Source organism: Aulonocara stuartgranti, assembly GCF_965226115.1.
Source record: "Aulonocara stuartgranti genome assembly, chromosome: 13".
In the NCBI taxonomy this organism is placed as follows: Eukaryota; Metazoa; Chordata; class Actinopteri; order Cichliformes; family Cichlidae; genus Aulonocara; species Aulonocara stuartgranti.
The window spans coordinates 15,261,988-15,285,867 of NC_138949.1; the positions used below are offsets into that span (position 1 = coordinate 15,261,988).

General features: G+C 41.3%; 1 protein-coding gene across 4 annotated transcripts in view; it reads left to right on the top strand.

Moving 5' to 3' along the window:
- The window catches only part of slc35f3b (solute carrier family 35 member F3b), a 51,468-nt gene that overhangs the window by 20,516 nt on the left and 7,072 nt on the right, over positions 1-23,880 (top strand). For 3 of the 4 annotated variants that reach the window (XM_082557785.1, XM_082557784.1, XM_082557786.1), the window contains exons 3-4: positions 16,553-16,892; positions 23,481-23,700. In XM_082557785.1, coding sequence (XP_082413911.1) covers positions 16,553-16,892; positions 23,481-23,700 — 560 coding nt within the window. Of the gene's footprint in view, positions 1-6,541; positions 6,939-16,552; positions 16,893-23,480; positions 23,701-23,880 lie in introns of those variants that run through there. The other variant, XM_082557787.1, reaches the window with a different exon arrangement.

Genomic DNA, 23,880 nt, shown 5'->3' on the forward strand with positions numbered 1-23,880 from the left:
AATACTGTAGGAACCACAAGTAAGCCCGCAGTCTGAGAGTGGAGTGCTCTACTGAAATGAAATAGTACTATGAGGTCTTTAAGACAAGGCAAGACCAATTATGTATTAATAAGGATAAGAGTCAAGTTACATTTACAAGTAACCTTCAACATACCTGCCTTAGCATCAGTTTCAATTTTCCTAACTGGCATAAACATGTAGTAGTGGCCCAAATCCTTCGTGTTTCACCACTGCCCAGTGTGCTGGGCTGTTTACAGGATTATAAAACCTTTTGGTGTTCGTGCACAGCTGCACCACAAATAAGACTTTTACACTTAACATGTGGTGGACTTGAAACATCCTTAATTAGGAAGGAGAAATGTGCTGGCAGGAGCTGATTCCTCTGGTGGGATGTAAATTTAAAGGAGACTCACTCTTCCTGATTAAGCGTGGGCCACCGGGACAGAGTGTGATTACAAGTGCTATCACTGGGTGGTACAACTTGACGGCATTTAAGAGATGCGGACGGACTTTATTAGCTGTGGTTGTAATTAAGAGGTAGTCCCACATTTTAAAGTGCCTCCCCGTCTGGCTCTCTGTCTTCCGACAGTGTTTTGAGTGGTTGGAGGTCATAATCTCTTTCACCTGTTTACAACCTTTGCAAAGTGCTAGTCAGACTGTTAATTTTGGTTTGCAAATGTTATTGGGCACTAATAAGCTGCTGAGAAATTAAATGAATAAAGTAAATATATTTGAATTTTTATGTAATTTGGCAGCTTTGATGTAATCATAAATAGATAAAGAACTAACCTGCTATCAGGATAATAGGATAATCAAGGTCACATGTGAGAATATGGGTTATTAGTTCTATCCATTTTTATCAAACTCTATGATTATTTTTCCATAACTTCAGTAAAACAAATCATCCTGCCAGCCAAAAACTGAACAAGTCCACTGAAGAAAGATGTTGTGTTTGCATACTCTCAGACTGCACACACATTGCTACTGTGGGGAGTGCCAGACACTGTGGATGGCAACACCACAGATGCTTAATTATGTGGAAGCGCTGGATCAGAATATTATTGTTTATTCTATCATGAAATATTTATGGCGCTTTTGTCCTGCATAGAGAAAGAAAAGCAATAAGACTGCAATGCACCGAGGCAACAAGGGATTTGCAAAATCCATTAAAAATCATTTTGAATTTATGTGTTGTGTAAACACATATTTTCAATGACTTTCAGTCTGTATTTTAACAAAAATGTCCCTGCAGCTGTGTTAACAGTTACACTATGGCAGCAGAGATTTATAGTCCCAAGGGTGTATCTGAGATTATGTGAAAGACCAGCGCGAGCCTGTGCTGCCAAGTAGCTCTGCAGTGTCACAAAAACAGGGAAAGTGGTTTTGGCAGTGGTTTTCTAATTCTCAGAGGACCCCACTAAGGCCATTAATCCTGTGAATTGCCACTGTTTGCGGTACCTCGACAGCCACTTGCCTTTAGAGATGAGCTGTGTCTTTCTCTGAAGATGTAAAGGACCTCAGAAGAGGGAAAGTTAATTTGACTTGACCTTTCCGGTGCTGGGAACAAGCTGTTATTTAGGACTCTATGCCACAACCTCATCTTCTGTTTCCACACCCTGGGAGGTATTATTGCATAGCAAGACATGCTCTTTCAGGTTTGTAATGAAGTCCCAGCCTCTATGTTTGCTGCTTTGCCCCGTATTCTTCTCTGATAATCAGGAGTCAGAAGTCCCCTGGGAGACAGAAATGGGAAGATTTTTTTTAAAAAAGGAAACAAAGAACGAAAACAAAAATTTAATTGTCCTATTTTTGTTTGTTTTGTATGTGTGTGTCTATACCCCATTATCTTTGGGTGTACTGTGATTGTGCTCGATCATTTTAATGAAGTGGAAAAAGTTTGCAAAAAAGTGAACCTCTGGAAATTATCCAGTTTACTGCTGAATCATGAACCATCCCTGTGACGGCATCAAACACAGCAAGTTTAACTTGCAACATTTTCCACCTTTTTCCTTTACTTTTGTTGTAAAGACATTTAACAACATGACTAATCCTTGATATATATTTAGGAAAACAAGTGCAATTTCAAAAGCACGTCTCAGCTTTTCTACATTATTAGGAAATGCTGCTGTACTAAAACAAAGAAACATGTCAGCGCAGCTCTTTTGGCTTAAATGTCAAGAAATAAAAGTGCAAAATTACAATACTGGCAGCTCATTCAGTTTTTATTTTCAGTACTTTGTCCTGTAATGAAAAAAGTTTTCGGTTAATTCACAGGAAATGTCCTTTTTCATTTTTATTTTGAGCTACTAAGGTCACAAAAAAATGACATTTCCCATGGTGAATGGTAAGAAAATGGTTTCTGTTACTTGATGGTTTATCTGTTACTTTTTTACTTTACTGTAGTGTACCAGGCTGTGGCTCTTTGTCAGTAGGAAGATTGTAAAACTGACCAAAATAAATTGACAGGCTAGTTCTGGCTCCTGGGTCATGTGTTTAATAAAATTACATAATGAACTGCATCACGTCCTTTAGGAGGTGACTGGGCGCCTCCAATATTCCCTTATTTCAGCAAACTGAGGCTTTCGTGATGTGAAGACAAGGAATTGATTTGTTTTGAATCAGGATTTGCAGTGTCATTGGATAAGGAAATGCCGTTAACAAATCTGGCAGTGTCTGGCAAAGATGCACTACAACAGCTTGGACTGTCTGTAAGAAAAAAAACAGCTGTGCACAAATTAATCTGGGCACTTTTACTCGTACTGCCACTGTTACTTTATTTAGGTCAGACAAGAAATCATTGAAACTTTTACTCTTGGACACCTTTTAGCAGTCCGAGTCAATCATCTTCCAATATCAAGTCCAACTTGCAGCTGTAATACTTGAATGCATTATCAGTGAAATAGATTTCCACACCACCTCATTTTACTCCTTCCCATCCAGCTCCAAGTTTACACAGTCTGGAAACTGTAAAAGGAGTGAATACATGTTATATCAAGTAGGGAGTTAATCAAAAGATTTGGTTCTTGTTTCATCTTAATCCAAAGCAAAAACTGCCCTTTGGTTATGAAGGTAGGTCAGTTTGTTCCCCAGAGATTCTGCTTCAAACTACTTTCCTGTTATGATTTTTGCTGGCTACAAAGAAAACTTCTAGCTGGATTTCTGTGTCTTCCTTGCATAGCTGTAGATGTTTTCCCCAAGGCCACCACATTTTTGGGGGAATGCAGTATCTCATTTCTTTATATTTTTCTTCCAAATGGTGACTTTTTTTTGTGTAATTTTATAAAGTGATAACCCCCCAGACTTTCTAGAAGCATTTGGAAGTTTTTCTTTGGACATGCTGTTTTTTTCACTCATATTCCGTCCTGGCTCCTGTACCTGACTATTTTCAGAGGGCACACAGTAGCTTGGTGGTTAGCACTGTTGCCTCACAGGAAGAAACTCATGCGTTTGCATCTTCTCCCTGTGTCTGTGTGGGTTCTTTCCAAATACTCCAGCTTCACCCCACAGTCCAAAGAAATGCATGAACTTAGTTTAATAGCTGATTCTAAATTGACTGCAGGATGGATGAAAAGGAACATAACTCAAGGGAAGATCTGGTGTTGTGCATATATATAACAGGGAATTTAATAAAGAACCAATTTTGATTAGTCACTTTGTTACAAGCAGCCTGTTGCAAAAACACTCAGTTTGTTCCAATGTCTTTAGTTGAATCTACAGAAAATGCTAAAAGATAGCACAGTTTAACTGGCATAAAATAGTATTTTTGCACCAACAATTGATTCCCGAAGAGCTAATAGTTAAAAATTGGCATATCTTCGCATGGTGCACTGTGTGACCTTCAAAAACATAAAAAATCATCAGATAACTGAAAGATAAAAAAGGAGTGGCAGGCCTAAGTGAGCAGTATCTGAAAGTAACAAAGAAAAAAAGAAACAGGAAAAAGTCCCGTGAATACCTGACACAGGATGTGAGAGAAGAGGGAGAAAATTCTGAGTTATGCCAAATTACGCAAGAGCTAGATGTAAAATCTGTGATATATCCAAATTTTAAATGATTGTCAATAAGTATGGAGGAGTTCAGCAGAGAGGTACAACAGTGACTGTCTACTATGTTTCAATAATTTGCTACATGTATTTCCCAATTTCTTAGCAAAATATACAAAAATGAGTGCAGGCTCAAGATTTCTGCACACTACTGTATGTGTTAATGTTGTTTTAGATCAAATATTTCCCTGATCTTTCAACACACAGTGCTGCTAAACTGTGTTGTTTGAGCTGGAAAATGGCTACTGTAGCTTCCCCCATTATTCAGCATGAATAAACAAAAGGAAGAAAAGTACAAGCCGCTCTTTGGAGCACACTAGAACATTCCTGTGTACATGGAAGAATAATCGCCTCTCTTTGCGGATCTGCTTCTTTTAGGGATAAAAAGGAGGATCCATACGGCTGAGTTGGTGCAGGGACAGGACCTCAAAGGATTTGGCTTTTTATGTGCCGTTACAGCTCATGCACACTGATTGCTGTAGATTGTTTGTTAGAGAGAGGGAGTTGTCATGTGGTGTCTCAGAGCATGGACTGGTTTGATCCTCCTCCGTGTTTGCAGATAAAAGTCTGTGAGTCACTGACTGGGATCTGTTAATGATCTCACCCACTCCACCTGTTTCCACCTCCCTGTCTTTCCTATTGGTAATAACATGTATACAGTCTCTGAATCGTCATGTCTTTAACACACAAAGGCACCAAGAGCTGAAAACATCAGCTCACAAAGACATCTGGCAGCTGCAGAGCCTTAAACACACACACTACAAACACACATACACACACATACACGCTGTGGAAATTTTTACTGTGACACACAATAATATAATTCACAGGTGACATGTTTATAATGTTTATCCATCAAGCATCCTGTTCTGCTCTTTTAGTTCATTCACAGTGAGCTCTTGCACTTCATCCATTGGCCCTCATCCGCTCTCCCTGACATTTCCCTTTTTCAAACCCAAACACAGGAGGTATGTGTAGCAGTGGAAAATAGTAAAGGATCCAGTAGAGCCAGTGCAGCATTTCCAGTGGTTGCTGAGGGATGCCAGAATGCGTCTGGGCAGAGTGTTTTTAGAGCTCCCTGTCCTAGTTAGCCACGGTCAAGGGATTGTTGCTTGACTGTGGATCTAAAAAGTGAATTATTCAGCACAGTTTCCTTTAGCTGGATCACACTTACATATGAAGAGCCTCTGCAGACACACACTTGTATGTCTACAAAGACATTAACTCTGATAGTGACAGGGATCAGAGGCACTCTCTGATAAGTATGGAGCTGGATAATTTGAACTGCTGACAGCTCTTCTCTGACGTATCCACCAATGGTTGCTCAGGAATAAAACACAAGCAAAACATGGAATGACATGACACAGATACACCGGGGCACAATTTCAGCTGACCAGCTGCTGCAACAGCAGCAGTTTAAGGACAGCTTTCAGTTTAAGAGAGTTATGAAACACACACAAGTCTGAATTGTCACTCCAGGCTTTAGAGCCAAGTTTTGTCGTTGATAGATCAAAAAGACAAGAGTCCAAGGAACTGGAAATGGTTTCAGCGCCTCTCGTTCGTTCACCTGAAGAAGAATCCAGATATCCTCGGCTCATTTCTGTTATCAGAAGAATGCAAACGGTGACATCTTTATCAAATCATAGATGTGACAAGCACAGAGAAGAAGTATTGGGAGAACAACTTAGGTGTACAAATAAACTGAGTGGCCTATCTGCTAATATGGTAATGATATGCTACAATATAATATGCAATTTATTCATGGCTATGTAATAACAGGTGCAGACCATGTGCATATACGTAGGTATCACAGTGTTCTTAGTTTTCTTAGGTAGACGCTGATATGTCAGCTTGGTATCAGTGCAACTTATTAATTATTAGCCCTGACAACACCAATCCACAATAAGCTCATCAGTATCTGAATGGTTGGGAGATGGGAAACTAGAAAAGAAAAGACTGGGTGGGTGGGTGCATTCCTCCTAAGAAGTTTGCAGTAAATGCAAAAACATGCAATTCCCTGTGCAATTTTGAGATTACATAACCTTAAAGGCAATTCACAACTAAATCACAAATAAAAATCATGAGCTTGTAAAACCACCGTGTTAAAAGCCCATCAGCAAGCTGTATTACAGAGATACTGGAAGCTTCATTAAGCTTTCATTGTGAGGATTTTACTTCATCAAGAGGGGAAAAGACATCATATTATTTAATTATAATCATGAGCTATAATTGCAGTTTTTATAGACTAAATACACCCACACCAGCCTCCCACTTAAACTGTACTGGTCCCATCATATCTGTCTCACAGGCCATTTATAGCCCAGAGTTTTAACGCACATCTCCGGGTCAGCGACTGCGTCTACTCACTCCCATGCAGACTTTGCTTTGTCCCGGAGGGATCGCGGCTGCTGGGAGTATGGGAGGAAAGCAGAGTTTCACGACGAAGGGTGGTGGGTGGATGGGCGGTGGGACGTGGTTATGAAGCTGATTACTGCGTGACGTTGGCGAATTGCAGCAATCTCCAAACTGTACGTGAAGGAGAGACCGACCAGGACGCACTGGATACAGCAGATCTGGGGAGGGAAGTGGAGGAAGGGGGTGGGGGGATCCGACAGAGGTAGAGAGAGAGAGGGAGAGAGGGAAGAGGGAGAGAGAGAAAAATTAAAAACAGGAGGTTGGATGGATGTGAGGCGACAGACAGCAGGACACCGGCTCTAGAAACATCAAGGGTCCCATCAAGAGGTCTGGTGTCTGCACCAAATCAGCCTCAGGGATGTAGTCGAAGCGGTTCGGAGCTCTGCCCATCCGAGCTCATCATCATGAAGAAACACTCTGCAAGGGTTGCCCCGCTGTCCGCCTGCAACAGTCCGGTGCTCACCCTCACCAAAGTGGAAGGTAGGGAGTTCCGTTGAGACCGCCTGTACCCCCGCAAACTGGGGGCTGCCGGTGTGCCTCTGACAGAGACCGGAGCTCAGCTCAAATATTTCTGTTCACGAATCGTTTTTTGTTTTTGTTTTTTAAGACAAGGATCAACTTTAGAAAATCTCACTGTGAGCAACACGAAGCGACGGGAATCAGTCAAGCGCTCAACTTCAAATCAATGATGCAATATTTGTGGGTTTTGACATCAAGGCTCAAGATCCATTTTCTTTACATGAGTGATGTCAGATGCTTCACTTGGATGTTAGGCTGTTTTATTTCTCTCGTTATACGACAACGATGACAAATTTGTTCCGTTGCGTTTAAATGATTGCGTTATTGACGCACTGATTTTTGGGAATGAGCGCGACTCGCGAAGGCTGTGCCAAAAATTTACTGGTCCTTGGGGAGGGTCTTAAGTTGTTATTGCAGCAGGGATTCCCCTCGCACTCTCCCCCGTGTACCCATCATCACAGGCTGCAGGAGTCTCTGCTTAAAATGCCAGCGGATAATGCCAGGGCAGCCGGGACATGAACCCAGCAGCAAGCGTGTTATCGGTGGTCCCATTAAACGCTCCGTGGTAGTGTCCTTCAGTCTTCCTCATAGCTTGATGTTGGGTCTCACTGGGTCTCCCCTGTCTCGTCTGAAAATCCCTCACATCTGCAGGAGCGCTGGCATTTCCTGCTGACATCATTAAGAGACAACACCTCTCGGAGTTCTTGTGTGTGTCTTGTGTGTGTGTGTGTCTGCTGCAGCATTCTCAACACCTTCTTGAAAGAGTATAGTGTGATAGTCCCTTTGATGCCTGTACAGTATCCCTCCTATGATGTTCTCCTCTGCCTGATTCTTGTGCAAAGAGCTGATGTTATGCTCCCCCCCCCCATCTATTACTCGAGACTACTGAACATCAGTGTTTTTGCAGAAAAGATGTTCACCTTTCAGCTGGATCAAATAGAGAAATAACTGCAATTATTTTGGTGAGTTTCATAGAGCCTCATTATGACAAACTCACAACATGAAACTAGAACCTCAGAGCTTTTATAGACAAACTCATTGTGTGACCATGACGGGTTTGGTGGCGGCTGTACTTTTGTGCAGTGCAGTATTGAAGCTCAAGGTGACTGATCATCAGTGAAGCCACTAAAAAAAGCTATTAGGTTACATAAAACACAGAAATTTAAGAGAACAGTCACATAAATACTTGTTAAACTGTTTACCTCTCTGCTTCCGTCATGCAGGGCTCGAGTTGTTGCTGACTCAGACTTAACTCTGTCTCTGCTCCTGTTGTTTGGGAGTTTGCTATAGTCTGGAGCATTAATGTGAAACCATCTGAAAATGCTTCATTATTCATAATCGATCACTCAACCAGCAGATGGAAGGTGAGTGGCCAATTTTTATGCAGGTTTTTAAATGGACATGGATGAAATCGACGCCCGAGGTGTTTAGTTTGCATTGCATACACTCAGACAAGGCGCCCCGGGTAACTTCAGAATAATCCGTGCTGCTGGATTACCAAAGATTTTAAGCTCATTAGTGTAAATTTCAGGGTCGACGGGTTTTATTTTCAGAATAGCTGGGATGGCGGGGTGTTATTTGACAAGCTTGTGTATACAGGCTTGACAAAAACTCTGCTGTGACACGAGGCAGCGGGGAGAGAAAACGTGCATATAGGCGTCTTGTGTTGGGGATGAAACGGTATTGTAAATTTTTGAGGGGAGTCAAAGCAGTAAAGTTTGTGATGTGAGCGCTCGGCTGCTCGTTTTTAGCAGCTGCTTTGAAGGAGTGGTGGTGGTGGAGGAGTGGGGGGATCACAGGGGGCCACAGCATATCAACATGCAGCTTTTCAGAGTCTCTCATGCTTATGTAACACCAGCACTGAAAACTCTGTTCTCCTCACTAACAACCTGCAGCAAACTGTCAAAGACTTTTTATCCCCCAGTCTTGAATTGTCAGTGGTCTGTCTTTTCTCTTCTTTTTTGTGTCCAGTGAACAGGCACACTTCCACACAGCGTGAAGCAACAAGTACAGTATCTGATTTGAACATGAAATTCTATTTTTTCTTACATTTATTGCTTGAATTGATACATTTACTGGATAGTAACCAATCTGTTCTTCATCACAAAGCATTTCCATAGTCATCCTATGATCTCCTCTTTGTTGGTTGACTCATGGTTCTGGTTATACAGTTCAATGTTGTCTCTTACAGCTTTAATTCATTCCTTTGGAGTATTTACCGCTTCCTCTGTGTTTTCTTCTCATAGACAATAATTATTATTGATTTCTCTTTTAAACGTATTTCTATCCATGGCGTCTTTAGGGAATGTCGGTCCCTTTATCTTCATAAGCAGGGGTAAGAAGTTCATAAACGTCCCTTTAATCTCAGCAATTTAATTATATCCTCTGAAACTGTGCAGGCACGTTTTCAGAGTGATTCAGCACACATACGCCCCCCCGGGAAGCTGGTCACCAGCTGCCGTTATGGGCACACTAAATCTTTCCCAAAAGGCTTCATGCACTTTGACCATGAGTTTCTGTATGTGTGCCACTCAGACGATAGCAAATTAAAAGCCTTTGTATAGAGAAGTAGACCCTTTAGATTAACTTGATTAAAGCAGTTGGACGCTTGAGTGCTGGGCAATGTTAGGAGTTCTTATTTTGACCTTCCTGCTCTGCTTTTTTGCGCCTGTGCATCTATCTGATCCAAGTATATTCATACGGGCCAACTTTAAAACATAAATGATTTGGACGATTCAAGACAGAGAACATAAAAATCTGAATTGCAATCATTGCTTTACAGAAAGCGAACACCGCATGTTTGCTTCAAGGACAGAATCTTGAATCTTGTACTCATTTGCATGTGTCTTATTTGTATGTAAATGTGCAGCAGCACCCTCAGTATGGAGATCAGGCTACATGTGCCAGACAGAGGTCAACATATTGCATGTACATATTGTGCATGTATTAGATACATCAGTAAAAAGCTTACTGGGAGTATTAGTGGGATTCGTCTTAGAGTTTCTTCCTCAGCCTTATTAAATTCTTCACATTCATTCTTTGAGCGTAATTGGAGTTGAAATTGTTGGTTGTCAGAGGAGCAAAAGTAAATCTTGATCTTCGTGCTAAATGTATTTTAAAAGCCAGTGAAATGGGTCTTTGGGCCTTGATAAGTGTGCATTGAATACACAGTGACAGGGCTTTTGTTTTATTAAGAGGCCGAGCTTTTGCTTAGGTTTATCAAGTACAGCATGCGTGTGTGCAGAGAGGGCTGTGAGTGAAGCCGAACGTTATTGGAGGTTTGTTGCACGACTTCTTTTCTGTATGTTATATTTGTAATTTATATAGTAAAAGCAGTGCGTTTAAGCAAAGCCCGCTATAAATATGTGTAAAGACGAAGCTCCTCAGCGGTAATCCTAAATCGAGTGAGCTGATCCAAAAGCTTTTCGGTGAGAAGGAAGACTGCCTGTCTTCTCCAAATACACAATGCACCCAGCAGACTAGACGCTACAGCTGTGGTTGGGTTAACACGCTGTTTATGACAAATAATTTAACAACAAAAATGTAAAAAATTATATTTATTTGAGCCATTTAGACAGAAATGTGAATACTCGAGTGTGCAAACGTGCGTTTCATCTGTGAAAGTGAGTAAGCAGTTAGTTTGTTGAACATACTTTTTGATGCCATTAAAAACTCAATTGCCAAACTGCGAGTGTCTCACAGCAGTGACACAATAAAAGGGTTAAGATGTGTTAAAAAAAAAAGGTGCAGTCGTGACTCAGGTTTGTGAAATTTGATAGAGTCCCTGTGTCATCAGTGGCCTTGGGGTGCAATAAAGGGAGTAAAACCACAGTTTGGGCAGACACTCAGCATACACCTGCCGTGGTTGCCTTTCCATTACCTTAACAGGAATGCTGTGGCCAATCTCTTAAATATTGATTTGTCGCAGAAAGTGCTGGGACTCTTGCCAGTCTGTTAAACTGCGGGTACATCACAGTGCATTCACTGGTATAAGGCACTGCAAGCGAGGGAGGGCTGCTTCAGAACAGGGTTATCCTTTAGCGTACCCGATGCCAAATATGATTGCTATTACTCTGCTGCAAAACACAGTGCGTAGACCTGCACAATCACTCTCTGCTTGCATGCACGCAGTGTAACCAATAAGGCATGAAGGGGGCTGCAGCATTGACCTGTATCATGAGCATCTGTTGAACCAGCTGGGCAGGTCAAGGCAGACACAAACAACAAGTTTGTTCCTCGGTGAGGAAGTCGCCGCGCTGTCCTTTGAGGTTGAAGGAGAAACCGAGAACGAAGGAGAGCAGGATCAGTAACAGCTGACCCACCCTTGTCTGCCCTTCTGGGCCTTTAGTCCCCTCAGCCCATGTGGTCCTACCTATCAGCTGGTTGACGCAGCAGGGTGTGTTTTCCGCCTGTCTCTCTTTTGTGTTATTGAGTGGGACAGGCTTGTCAGATGAGCCTGCTCTGGTGTGTTGAAAGGACGCTGACTGACAGCTTGGCCTGACCAAGTTGTCACAGTCAAGTATCACAGACTCACACTGTCTGTCAGACTCTGAGGCCACAAAGACAGTAACTGCTGTCTGTGTGCTGCTTGTCTTTCTAGCTGTCTCTGCGATTAAATTACCATCCTTTTTTATAAAAGTACAGTTAATGGTTTATTTTTTTTTAAAATATATGTATATATATATAAATCGCCTTTTTTTCCCAAGCAAAAAGAAAACAGTATTTCTAAAACACTCTGCCTCAGACTTATGTCAGACCTGACAAACCAAATAAGTCAACATGGATCTGAAGGATTTATTTTTATTGAGGTATTTATTGAGTGATTGATGCTGTGTGACAGCCATAAACCAGTTTAAAGAAGAAGAACTGTGATTTTGAATTTGTTTGCTTGTTTTTTATTATTATTTTTCAGAGCATTACACAAAAAATGTGAAAGGTTCAGTTCAACTTACTTAAAGACACCTCAGTCATACCTTACTATGCGGGTAACTTTATTTAAAAATGAGAGATTTTCTTCCCTCAGCCTTGTACAATGACACTAAAAAGTAAAAGTGTCAAAATTAAGACGATCTGACTCCTTAAGGTTTTTACACAAAGACTTCATGCTGTAATGTTGGCTTGAGTAAGTTGAACTACTTAATTTGTATTCATCACCAAGCAAAACCAAAGACAGTAAATAAAAGGAGAAGAGTTTCTCTGAAGTGTGTGTGTGTGTATGATTGATCTGTTTACCCTCTTGAATCGCTGAGGCAGAGCACTCTTGCTCCCACGGAGGTGTTGCCAAACAGACAAAACTCTCCTACCACTACGTCTCCCCTTGTTGAGGTCCCGGGTAAACACTCCCTACTGTTGCACCCTGCCGCCCTGGCAAACCAGGCTTGGGCGGTGGCCCGTTCAGGGAGCAAAGACAGGGACGTATCGAGACTTTCTCAGCCTGTCACGGCCGGGTTCTGTGAAGTGTGAGAGCGAGCAGTCAGGCAGGGCTCTGCTGGCACGTTTGGGATTTGCAGCTATCAGCAGGAGAGATCTGCACTGCAGAGACTGCAGAGGGAGGGAGGATAGCAGAAGTGGGAAGGCTGGCTGGGAAGCAGGGAAACACAGACTTATGAGGGAGAGGAGCTGGAAAACTGGCTCGATAGTGACAAGATTAATCTCAACATCCACTGGAGTCCTTTGCCTCTACTGGGAGTGGGATGTATGTTCAGTATCCGGCATACGAGGTGCTTAGTGGACTAAAGTACTTCAGGCAGATATATGAGCTTGCAGCACAAAGATTGATTTACTGTGCCATATTTTAACAAATATACACTTGTAGATAAATAGATAGATGCTAATAGGCTACTAGTTTACCTGTGCTTATTAAATCCTATGATTCTAGCGTGCTTTCATTCTACCGAGCAGTAGGGATGACTGTATCTGAGGAAGCAACAAGAAGAAGCCATACACAGCTGTCAGAGCAGATCACAAGCTGCCCCTAGAAACACTTTCTTCTTGTCTCCTGCAATTTTGCAGATGTCCGTTAGCATCCAATGAAGTATATTTGGACATAGAATGGGTTGAATAAATGTAGACATTTTCATCCAGGGTTTAATTTTTCTATCACAGTAATCTAAAACTAAAACTAATTTGCGATCCAGTGCACGCAAAGGCTGAGATTAATTATTAAAATGTCAGAAATGCACTGTTCCTGTGCTCCAGACAGCTAAGTGTGACAGACTCACCTTGACGGTTGACATTAGATTATGAATTAAAAAGGTGAATCATTTAACACTTTAAGAAGACTCGGTCTGAGTATTTCATCTATGGTCATAATAGCTTCAAATGTCATTAGTGGAGAGGCCCTTCGATTTTGCCGGGCCACTCCATCGACTCAGATCCAGCACACTGATGAGTTCACTCGATATGTTCGTTACTGGCATTCAGGGTTCATAGAGCATCATTAGTCACCATCAGTCTAAGTGTAAAAGAAGTGCGCTCCGTTTTAAGTCATTAGTCTGGGAAGATATACTTGCAGCTCTGCATTTAATTACAGGGTCTTTAATTAGTATTTTATTGCATGACACATTTTTATTTAGTAAGAGACAGACTATTGTATTTAAGTATTGTGGTAACTGCCACAGCCTGGAGTACAGGCTGTATAATATCACTAATGTTGTCACTTCACTAAGTGTGCCAGAGCTGATAATGCTTAGCTAGGCCCCAGAGTCTGCCTGGGGGCTGATTGGCTTGGTCCATTATCACATTTGGGAGATTAAACTGTGGTCCAGAGATGTGGTCAGAGCCACAGGATGCGGGATGGAGGCCCAGGAAGGACACAAAATGGGCAGCACCAATAAAGAGATGACCTTCAGAAAAAGACAAAGAGGCCTCAGAGCTCAGAATAGAGAAACTTAATTCTCACCCCTGTGCACAAGACTTTGATAAACATCCATGTGTGCCTGTTTCTTTTTTTGGCCACTGCTGATTCATCACTTCATTGCGGTGACAATGACAACGATCTCGAATCATCTTTAGTTTTTTTTGTGCCTCCGTGCTGTCAGATCCGTCAGTTGCTTTCGCAGCAGCAGCAGGGAACATTGTTCAGGTTCCTCTAACAGCGCCGCATCTTAACTCCATCTCTTTTTGACGTTTGCGATAGATAAACAGAACGTGAATCTCTCGTGCAGCCAGTATAGGTAGCCCGGCGAAGCCGGGGCATTATCATAAGAGTCATCAGGGGAGTTAATCTACGGTATGATGAGACCACCTGGAAAGGTCAGAGTCAGCTCTTCCAGTAGCAGTGAATTGCCTCATTGGGTGTGATGGATGACCCCTTACACAGCTCTTTTGTAAAATATGCAGGTTATATTAGACAAGGTGGTTTTATTTGTTTTGGGTTTTTTTTATTCTTTTATTATTACACAGATCACATTCACAGAACTGCAGACAGTGTCGCGTATACAGCAACAACTGATACGGCACAGCGACAATATTTTGAGAGCTGAGTGTCCTGTTGATGCCGTCAGACAATCATTTCCACAGCGTAATCAAATCAAGTTAAATTTATTCTTCCCTCACCGAGGCCCTTTGAAGTGCATTCAGTATTCCAGTCAACAGCATACAGTGCAGTGATGAATTGGCAAAAGGCTCCCCGCAGCACATCATTACCACTGGAAACACCATTAGGGAGATCGCTCATTTTCAACATTTTGGAAGGTAGGAAGCGACCGAAGATGCATGATGCCTATTATGCAGCTGTTATGAAGTAGAGCTGATATGAGGTTGTGCTGTTTATTGTGTTGCACTCTCACTAAACGGATTGCAGAGTTGCGGTCATGTAGTTTTGCTCTAGGTGGTGCGGGTTTAGCTACGTGGTCAAAAAGACAGCCTAAAATGATTTGTGAAAATCTGTAAAAACTTTATGTTACACACAATTTTTTACTGATTGACTTTGAACATCACAACAATATTATAGGCCTCGGGGGACGTCAGTACATAAGTTGGCTAAGCGTTTGACTTTGACTGTGGTTTTTGACTTTCAAGGTCAAAGTAGACCTTTAAAAAAATTCAAGAAATCATATTGAGTAATATGTCATATGAAAGGGCATGGAGAGGGCTGTACGATACACTTTTTAGTTTTTCAGTTTGACGCCATATAATGTCACAATCACGCCATAACAGGCTGATGTCAGCATGACTAAAAATATCATCGGGGGGGAATTGTGCTATCTGAGTGCTCTTATTATTGTTAGTTTTAGAAAGACATTAATTATCAGTACAAATCGAGTGAAAGCTTATCTGTCTAAATTAACCCCCTTAATGCCCAGCGTGTCATATTTGATACATGAGTTTTTGTTCTGTTTTTAAGCAATAAATTAAAAAAAAAAGTCAAAAGTAGCAAATATGATACAATTAAAACTCATATATGTAAATTAATATTAATACATTTTTATTTTATTTTTTTAAAGGTTCAATAACTCCTCCCATCTTCAACAAATTTGAATTTTATGGCAATTATTTAATTGTTTTAGCTTTAACGGGTTAAGAGCTGCCATAAATGTTGCATTTAACTGTCATATTTTTGTAAAACACTGTGTGTCATTTCCATGATCATGCAGCAGTGTCTGAACTTTGTAGAGGACACAAAGTTGGTAAGTTCAGTGATTTGAGAGAACAAAATGATCTTGGTAAGCAAATTGGTTCTGAAGCACAGAGTGGGTGAGAGTGGGGCCGAAAACTGTACGCCAACACTTCGCTTCAGTTCTCACATTAGTGAAGAAGTATGGAGGCTATCAGGTTTTGACAAGAGAAATAGAAAAGTTAAGTGTTGCGGTGTGTGTCTTTGTACGCTAGGGCAAACACACATGCCGCTGCAGCTCATGCGGTGGAGAAGAGGTCATCTTGGATTGGATATCACGTCTGCCCTCATATGCCCTCTGTTTCACTGCCGCCTGTCACACTTGATCGCCACATTTCTAACTCGGATTGATTACCTTCAAGTTCAGTTTAAGTTTGAAAGCAGCTATTTTTATCCGGAAAATGATGACAAGACTGGTATGATCTGGAGTCAGTTTTGCTGCAAAAGATAATATACTGTATCCACATGATGCTTAGGGAGAAAAAAATGCCACAACCTGGCAACCTCTGAAGGCTGTGACAAAAAGCACTTTATGTGACATTTTATCAAAATAATTTGATCAAATCAGGTGTAAAAGTAGGCATCAGTGAAGCAGGACGTGCATGGGAGTGGAAATAGTGTGAAAGTGCTACAAGGTGCTGGAAAACAGCATGAAAGAACTGAAAAGAAAGTAAGTACATGCAGAAACTCAGACGCCAGGCAGGAGAGAAAGAATCAAGTGGCATGCCAGCAACAGTTTCATAGTCTGGAAACACCAGGCCCAGATGTTTCTATTTGGCATTGATGATTTCCTGCCCACCAGGCGCCTAAAGCACATGCAGAGGAAGAGGAAGTTGAGAAAAATTCAGCAATAAGCAAGGACAAATATGTTAAAATGTGTCAAATAATGAATGAGCGTACAGGTCTGCAGTATCGGTGTGTTTGGACATCAGTCTGTCATGTATGTGTCCGTCTTTAGGGGAAGATCGCTCCAGAGAGAATGTGGTGGGCACCACAGACGCTCAGTCGGCCGGTGCTGCAGGAGCAGAGTCCGGCTCCAGCAGACGGCGGCTTCACTGCTGCATCCGAGTGACAGCTGTACAAGTGCGGAAGGCTCTATGGGGAGTCGCCATGGTGATGTGCGTGTGTTCCTCCTGGGCAGGCTCCACCCAGCTGGCCAAGCTGACCTTTAAGCAGTTTGATGCTCCCTTCACCCTCACCTGGTTCGCCACCACGTGGAACTGCCTCTTCTTCCCCCTCTACTACATCGGCCACCTGTGCAAGAGTCCGGAGAGGCAGACAGCCAGGCAGAGGTTAAGGTTAGAAGACACTCTCTCCTTTAGAGCAAGCTCCATTAGAGGTCCAAGCACTAAAGCTGCTGTCACATTATGATCATTCTTTTTATATATATATAAATCGGCTTTTGTGCTCTGACATGTTGTGATCATCCTTTAATCTCAGAATTTTCCACATATCCTCCTTCTTTACATCCATGAATCTTCTCCATGATCTTCTTTCATGGCACCTCCATATTCAGCATCCCCTTTTTGTTTAATTTATGGGCTGGTACATGGCAGCGACACCAGCCTGGGTGCTGTAACTCTGTTATAGCTTTAGCCAAGACTAGTTGTCCTGTGACCAGTCTTACAGATGGTGGATTTTAGATGAATTAACACTTGTTTGACAGCTTTTGATGCACTTAAAGTAGGCGATAGCAGTAGGTTGTTATCAATTCTAGTCACTGTTTCTCTTTTTTCTGTCTCGCCTTTCCTGGTGCACATGGACTGTGAATAAAGTCTGTACGGGTCTGTGCCCCTACCCACCGACACGCACAGTGACAGCGGAGGAAACAGACGATATTAAAAAAAAACCTTAAGTGACTGTAAAGTGCAGTACAGGCTCTCACACAAATTCTGACTTCAGTCAAAGGGCATTGTTTCTTTTCTAAGGTCAAAGACTTCAGCAGTTACAGTTTTATAAGACAGAACATAAATCAATTTTTGCAACAGCAACAGCAGACCAGATTACAGCACAGTCATTAAAAATCAAATCAAAGTAAAGTTTCCTGTCTATATAGATAAAACCTACAACCTTTAAAAATAATATCTCAAGTCAGACCTGAGGGGTCATCAGATCATTAACAAACAATTAATCTATCTGTATCAGCATTTGTAATGGCCCATAAGTTAAAAGCTGAAGACTAGATGGGAGAAACACACTTTAACCACGTTATGAGTGATGACATTGTATAATTCTTCTACCTGTATGCAACCCACAACTTCAGTGTTGGCTACACAGCCAAATGTTTGGAAACAGAAACCAGCTGATCCGAGCAAAGTTGGGCTTCGAAATTTAAATGTCAGTGAAATTTAGAATAGAATAGAATAGAATTCAACTTTATTGTCATTGCACATGCACAGGTACAGGGCAACGAAATGCAGTTTGCATCCATCCAGAAGTGCTTTAGTGATATAGATATATTACAATATATATTAGCAATAGTATAGATATGTAAGTATATTACAGAAATGGGTCTATTATGGTATGTTATAATGTACACGGTATGAAGTATGTTGTGAATATGCTATAACTATAAGTATGTACAGGCTGTAGTGAGTACAAGCTATGTACAGGCTATGAACAGGATATAAATATGAAAAACTATACAGAATATGAAATAAATAACTTTACAGAAATCTGAGATATACAGCTATACAGAAATGTGAACTATGGAAGTTGTAAACAGTTGTAGAATTAAAGATTATCGAATGTACAGAATGATTATTTACACAGAGCTATACAGTAGTGCAGTTAAGATAAGTGAGGGTGTAGATAGTTTCTACAGAGGCTATATAAAATGCTAGTGGTTGTGAGTGGTGGTTCAGTCCATGTTATTATTGTGTGTTTGAGGGTACAGTTGTCCATTGTGGGTGTGTGTATGTTCAGTCCATATGTTAACGTGGGTCAGATGTCAGGAGGCAGAGTGTGAAATTTGTGCCTAGCATCAAAAAGTATCCTCCGATATGAAGGAATATCTGATGTTTAGATTGCCCAATTGTGGTATCAGTATCTGTATTAAAAATCCCATATGAGTTTTATTCTCCCTTTTTATTTTCTATCCAGTTTTTCTAGTTACAACAAGTATACAACTAATCGGGATTTACCAAAATATCCATTCAAAAGGTCAGTTTGATTCCCCAACGAAATTAACCACCACGTAACATCTGGCAGTGTACTAGTGAGATGATAGAGATGTACTAATTGATTTTTTTCAAACACTGTGTGACAGTTTCTGTCCTCTTTGTATTTCATGGAACAAACGCCACATGTTCAGCCTGATTCACCAGCTGCTTACAGTTTATCATTTAGGTCCATTTTCAATCTCGCTGAATAAGCTAATTCTGTTTTTGCTTGTCAGGTAAACACAGTCATCCTCTCTTCAGATTTTATTTGCAAAACGCCGCCACATATTTACCTGTTTGGAAGAGCAGGCCGTGCCGTCTCACATACCCTGCTGACGAGACTGTAATCCTAATTGTGTTACAGTGGCTTTCACAGTTGAAGCAGTCCATTAATCATGGTCTTTAGACAAAAGTCTTATCTCTGCTACCTGCAATGCTACGTTAGTGCAAAGAGACAAAAGAGAGCGGTAGTTTAGAAGCTGTGGTGTGCTGGTGAGCTCGGGGGATTGGCTCTGTATTTCAGATGCTCCTCTGTGATGTAATCCTTCCTTTTTTTCTAAAGGCCTACATGAGGATGTGGGTCTCCCACTCCTCAGTTGGAGCTCATGTGAACTGACTACAAATTACAATACCGTCTTCTGTGAACCTGACAGTGCAGAGAAATAGAAACCAAAGGATAGCTTCGTGACAGCAGGCAGCCGAACGAGAGACAAGGACTTAACTTTAGCAGTATATCTGTGAGGAGAGGATTTTAGTGCACTCATCAGCCCTGTTGTTGTATAGACTTGATATTTACGGGCAGATCGTATCAGCAGTGGAAGGATTTATCTCTTAACTCACAAAGTGTCATTTTGCACGTTCATCTTTTAAATTCAAGCTTGTAGTTTGAGACCCTCTGGCTGCTCTTGGGTAATGTTAAGTCAGTTTAGATGTAAGTATAAAAAGAAGGATGGATTAATTCAATTCAATTCAATTTTATTTATATAGCGCCAAATCACAACAAAAGTCGCCCAAACGATTAACTCAGTTTGTGCCAAATTCTAAAGAAACCAAATAAAAGTTCTGTGCAGGCGCTAGAAAGTGATACTAAATGATTCTGGAAGTGCAGCGCTTAACTGTTTAATTCACGCGCCTCTAGGTGTATTAATATCTGCTGCTGCAACACTTTATTTGGCAGCTTTGCAGAGGTTTGACGTATCTTAAAAATCACTGCGGATTACAGTGCACAAGTACACAAGTGCAGGAATAATGCGTGAAAAACAGTCACCGGTTTGGCTTTAAGGTGGTGTAACCAGTGTCTGTAATGAAACGCCGATAAATTGGTTGTCGCAGAATTAGTGTCGTGTCCACAGAGGAGGTTTGAGCAGTGTGTTCTTAGTGCAGACTCAGCTCTCTGGAGCTGATTCATAGCAGCGCTGCTCTACAGTATCCAGCAGGACACCCTGGCAAATATGCTACCTGCCACTCCTCACTTATTGCTGCTTCATCACTTTTCACTGAGCCAGATGCGCTCAGGGTAAACGCTACAACTCTGTAGTAATGGTAACAATAGCAGTCCGGTGTGGGCGGAGTCACTCAAGTTGAGGGTGAAACAGAAAATTCTCACAGCAGAGCAACGCAAGGTCTTACTCAGCAGACAATGTAGTAACACGACAGAGCAGGACCACTATGCAGTATTCTGATACTGATACATAATGTCATGGCTTGGTTCCTCTGTTGCATTACTGACTCATGCCAATAGCTTTTGGACCGTCAGCTTTTATTCAAGGGTATTTTCATTTAGCTTCTTGTGCGTAGTTACAGCGCCTGAAAAACATGAATAGTGGATGACTAAGCCTCATGCAGAAGCACTTAAAGATTAATCATTTCTTCAACATAGCAGACTGCCAGACTGACTGTTAATCATACGTCTCCAGATTTTGTGTTTTTTTTCTCAGTATTTTCTGTTAAAACTTGACTGGTTAGAATTCCTCACACAATCATGGTATCGCTTTTAGCAGCAATAATTTGAAGTAAACATTTTCTGTGTGACTTTATCAGTCTCTTACCTTGTTGTGGAGGACTCTTGGCCCACTGTTGCTTCAGTTCATTGAGGTTTGTGGGCATTTATACTCAGCTCTGTTTAGGCCCCAACACAGCATTTCAATGAGGTCTGGACTTTGACTGGATCATTGCAGCACCTTGATTCTTTTCTTTTTCTGCTGTTTGCTGTTGTGCTTGGGATCAATGTCCAAGTGCATGACCCAGTTTGGGACAAATATTATTTATCAGACAGATGGTCTCACATTTGACCGTATACTTTGGTATACAGAGGAGTTCATGGTCGACTCAACAACCACAAGGTTTCCAAGTCCTGTGGCTGCAAAACAAGCTCCAATCACCACCCCTCTACCCCCGTGCTTGACAGCTGGTTTGAAGTGTTTGTGCTGATATGTGCTTGGTTACTACTAAACATGGTGCTGTGCATTATATCCAAACATCTCCACTTATCTGTCCAAAGGACATTGTTACAGAAGTCTGGTCGTTTGTTTAGATGCAACTTTGCACACCTAAGCTATGGGTAGGGGTACTTGTATCGGTATTGAACCGTTCATACAGTGCTTTCGGTTCGGTACGCATATGTATCGAACAATACAAAATCTTAAAAAAATTTTAACAACTTTTCTTCTGACGATGCTGTTTGTGTTGAGCGCTCAGTGGATCTGCGTTCGACTACTTCGCCTAGGCTGCACTGTCCAGCGCAGATCCACTGAGCCCAGCGCAAGCTAGCAAGACAGAAGTTAAGCTCGTTGCAACATAGCAAATTTAACCTCCCCCACCCTCATTCAGATGTGGCGTTTGGAACTATTTTGGTTTTCATATGACGTATGACCCTGAAGGTAAGCGCCTCATGGACAAAAGTAAAACAGTATGTCGGATGTGCCACGCAATGCTCAATTGCATTGGTGGGAACTACTGCGTTAGCGCAGTTAGCTCGTTAACGGAGATTTGCGGCGTTATGGCGTTAATGTCATTTTAACGAGATTAACGCTGACACCACTAGTGGGAACACAACGAATATGACTGCACATTTACACCGACTTCATCCTAGTGCAAAGACAAGTGGAAGCACACAAAAACAACAAGCACACATGCTACAAACTTTACCCGTGTCATTTAGACAGCCGTTAGCACATGATTCTCCTTACAGGGACCTGATATGTTTAATATGCTGCTGAGAATATAGCCCAGAAGAAGCGTATAGTATAGCTTTTATTTTGGAAAGAGCCATTTCTCTGTAATAAACTCTCTTTTTCAAAGATGAGCGATTTCTCGATTAGATAGATTTATTTATTTATTTTTGTTTCAGCAACATTAAATTTAAAACTGTACTTTTGAGTTAAAATATATATTTATAATTTTAATAAATGACAAATTAAAAAGGCATGAACATTTTTTTGTATCGAAAAAATATCAAACCGTGAATTTTGTGTATGGTTGCACCCGTAGCCTAGCTGTGGGGTCACGTTCTTTTTGTAACAAAGAGGCTTTCTCTCCAAACAAGCCATATTTGTTCAGTCCTTTTCTGATTGTAGCATAAACCTCAACATTTAACTAACTCAGACCTGCAAATTTTGAGATGTAGCTCCCAGAGTCTTTTTTGAGGTTTCTCTGACCATTGCATGGTCTGACCTTGGGGTGAATTTGCTAGGATGTCCGCTCCTAGGAAGACTAACAGCTGCCTTGAATATTTCCACTTGTGAATAAACTTTCTCACTGTAGAATGAAGGATTTAAATTGATTGCCAGCAATAGTTGCTTCTCTAAGATCGCTGCTGATGTCGTTCCTCTTTGGCATTGTGTTAATACAACCTCTTAATTCCTTTGGAAGCGATAAAGGTGTAGTTAGTTTTTCACACACATCTTCTACATTTTAGCTCAATTTTAGTTAAATAAATAATGTCATGGTGTAATATGTCATGCTTTGTAATTCACCTGAGGTTTTATTCACCTAAATCTAAGACCAGATGATTTTTATCATACATAAAACCTTAGAATTGCATGGCTGTTATCTGAGTCATTACAAATTTGCCTGAGTTATTCATCACATGCATCAGTCACAGCAACATTTATTTCTGTCCCCATTTTCCCTTCATGTTTAAGTCCATACGGAAACTCATACCCAGAAGCGGAACCCCCAGAGTGTCCACAAGTAATGCTGAGAACGGAGGAAGATGAAAGAAGACTTTTCTGAGTACATTAAATACATTTCTGCCTGTTGTCACTATGAAATACCAAACAGCTGTTTTCTTCGATTTAGTCATTGAATATGTCCTGTTGTAGCAGCAAAGATTATCCCATTTCTTTGCTGTACTGAGATATTTGTCAGATGTAACCAGACAAAACACCTGAGGACCAAACAGGTTGTTTAATTTCTTAATGGGGACAGTTGAATATTTAACTTTAATGCCTTGTGGCAGATCTTAATTTGCAATTAAATATTAAACCATTCTTCTAGTAGGGTAGCATTGGTCCCACGTGTCTATAATGTGGGACGAACATAATTTAGATGTAACTGTTGAAGTGGGAATTACTGCAGTCACTCATTGGCATTAAGTGTGTTTTTCAGATTGTGCTGTTTGTGTTCACTGGTGTTAATTGGTCCCAGAGTGATAATACTCATCAGCTTTAAAATCATACTACATTTTTAGAAGGTTAACAGTATTCATTTTGGTCGTGCACACAGGGAGTGCTGCAGGTTTTTCGGTGACGATGGCCTGACACCGAAGGTGTTTTTCACCAAGGTAGCTCCTTTTGGCCTGCTGTGGATCCTCACCAACTACCTGTACCTGCAGGCCCTCAGGAAGATCAACACAACAGATGTGTCAGCGCTATTCTGTTGTAACAAGGCCTTCGTCTTCCTGCTGTCATGGATCGTGCTCAGAGACCGCTTCATGGGGGTCAGGGTGAGTATATCTGCATGCGTGTGTTATTTTTTTTTTTTTCTTTCAAGGGAAAATTATGAGTCTTTAGTTAAGATGTCTAACTCGAGCACAGGACACAGAAAGCAAGGATTTTCACACTGTCCCCTCTTGGCTTGTAAGTTTTATTTGCAGTAAACAAGCTAACAACCAAAAGCGTGTCTT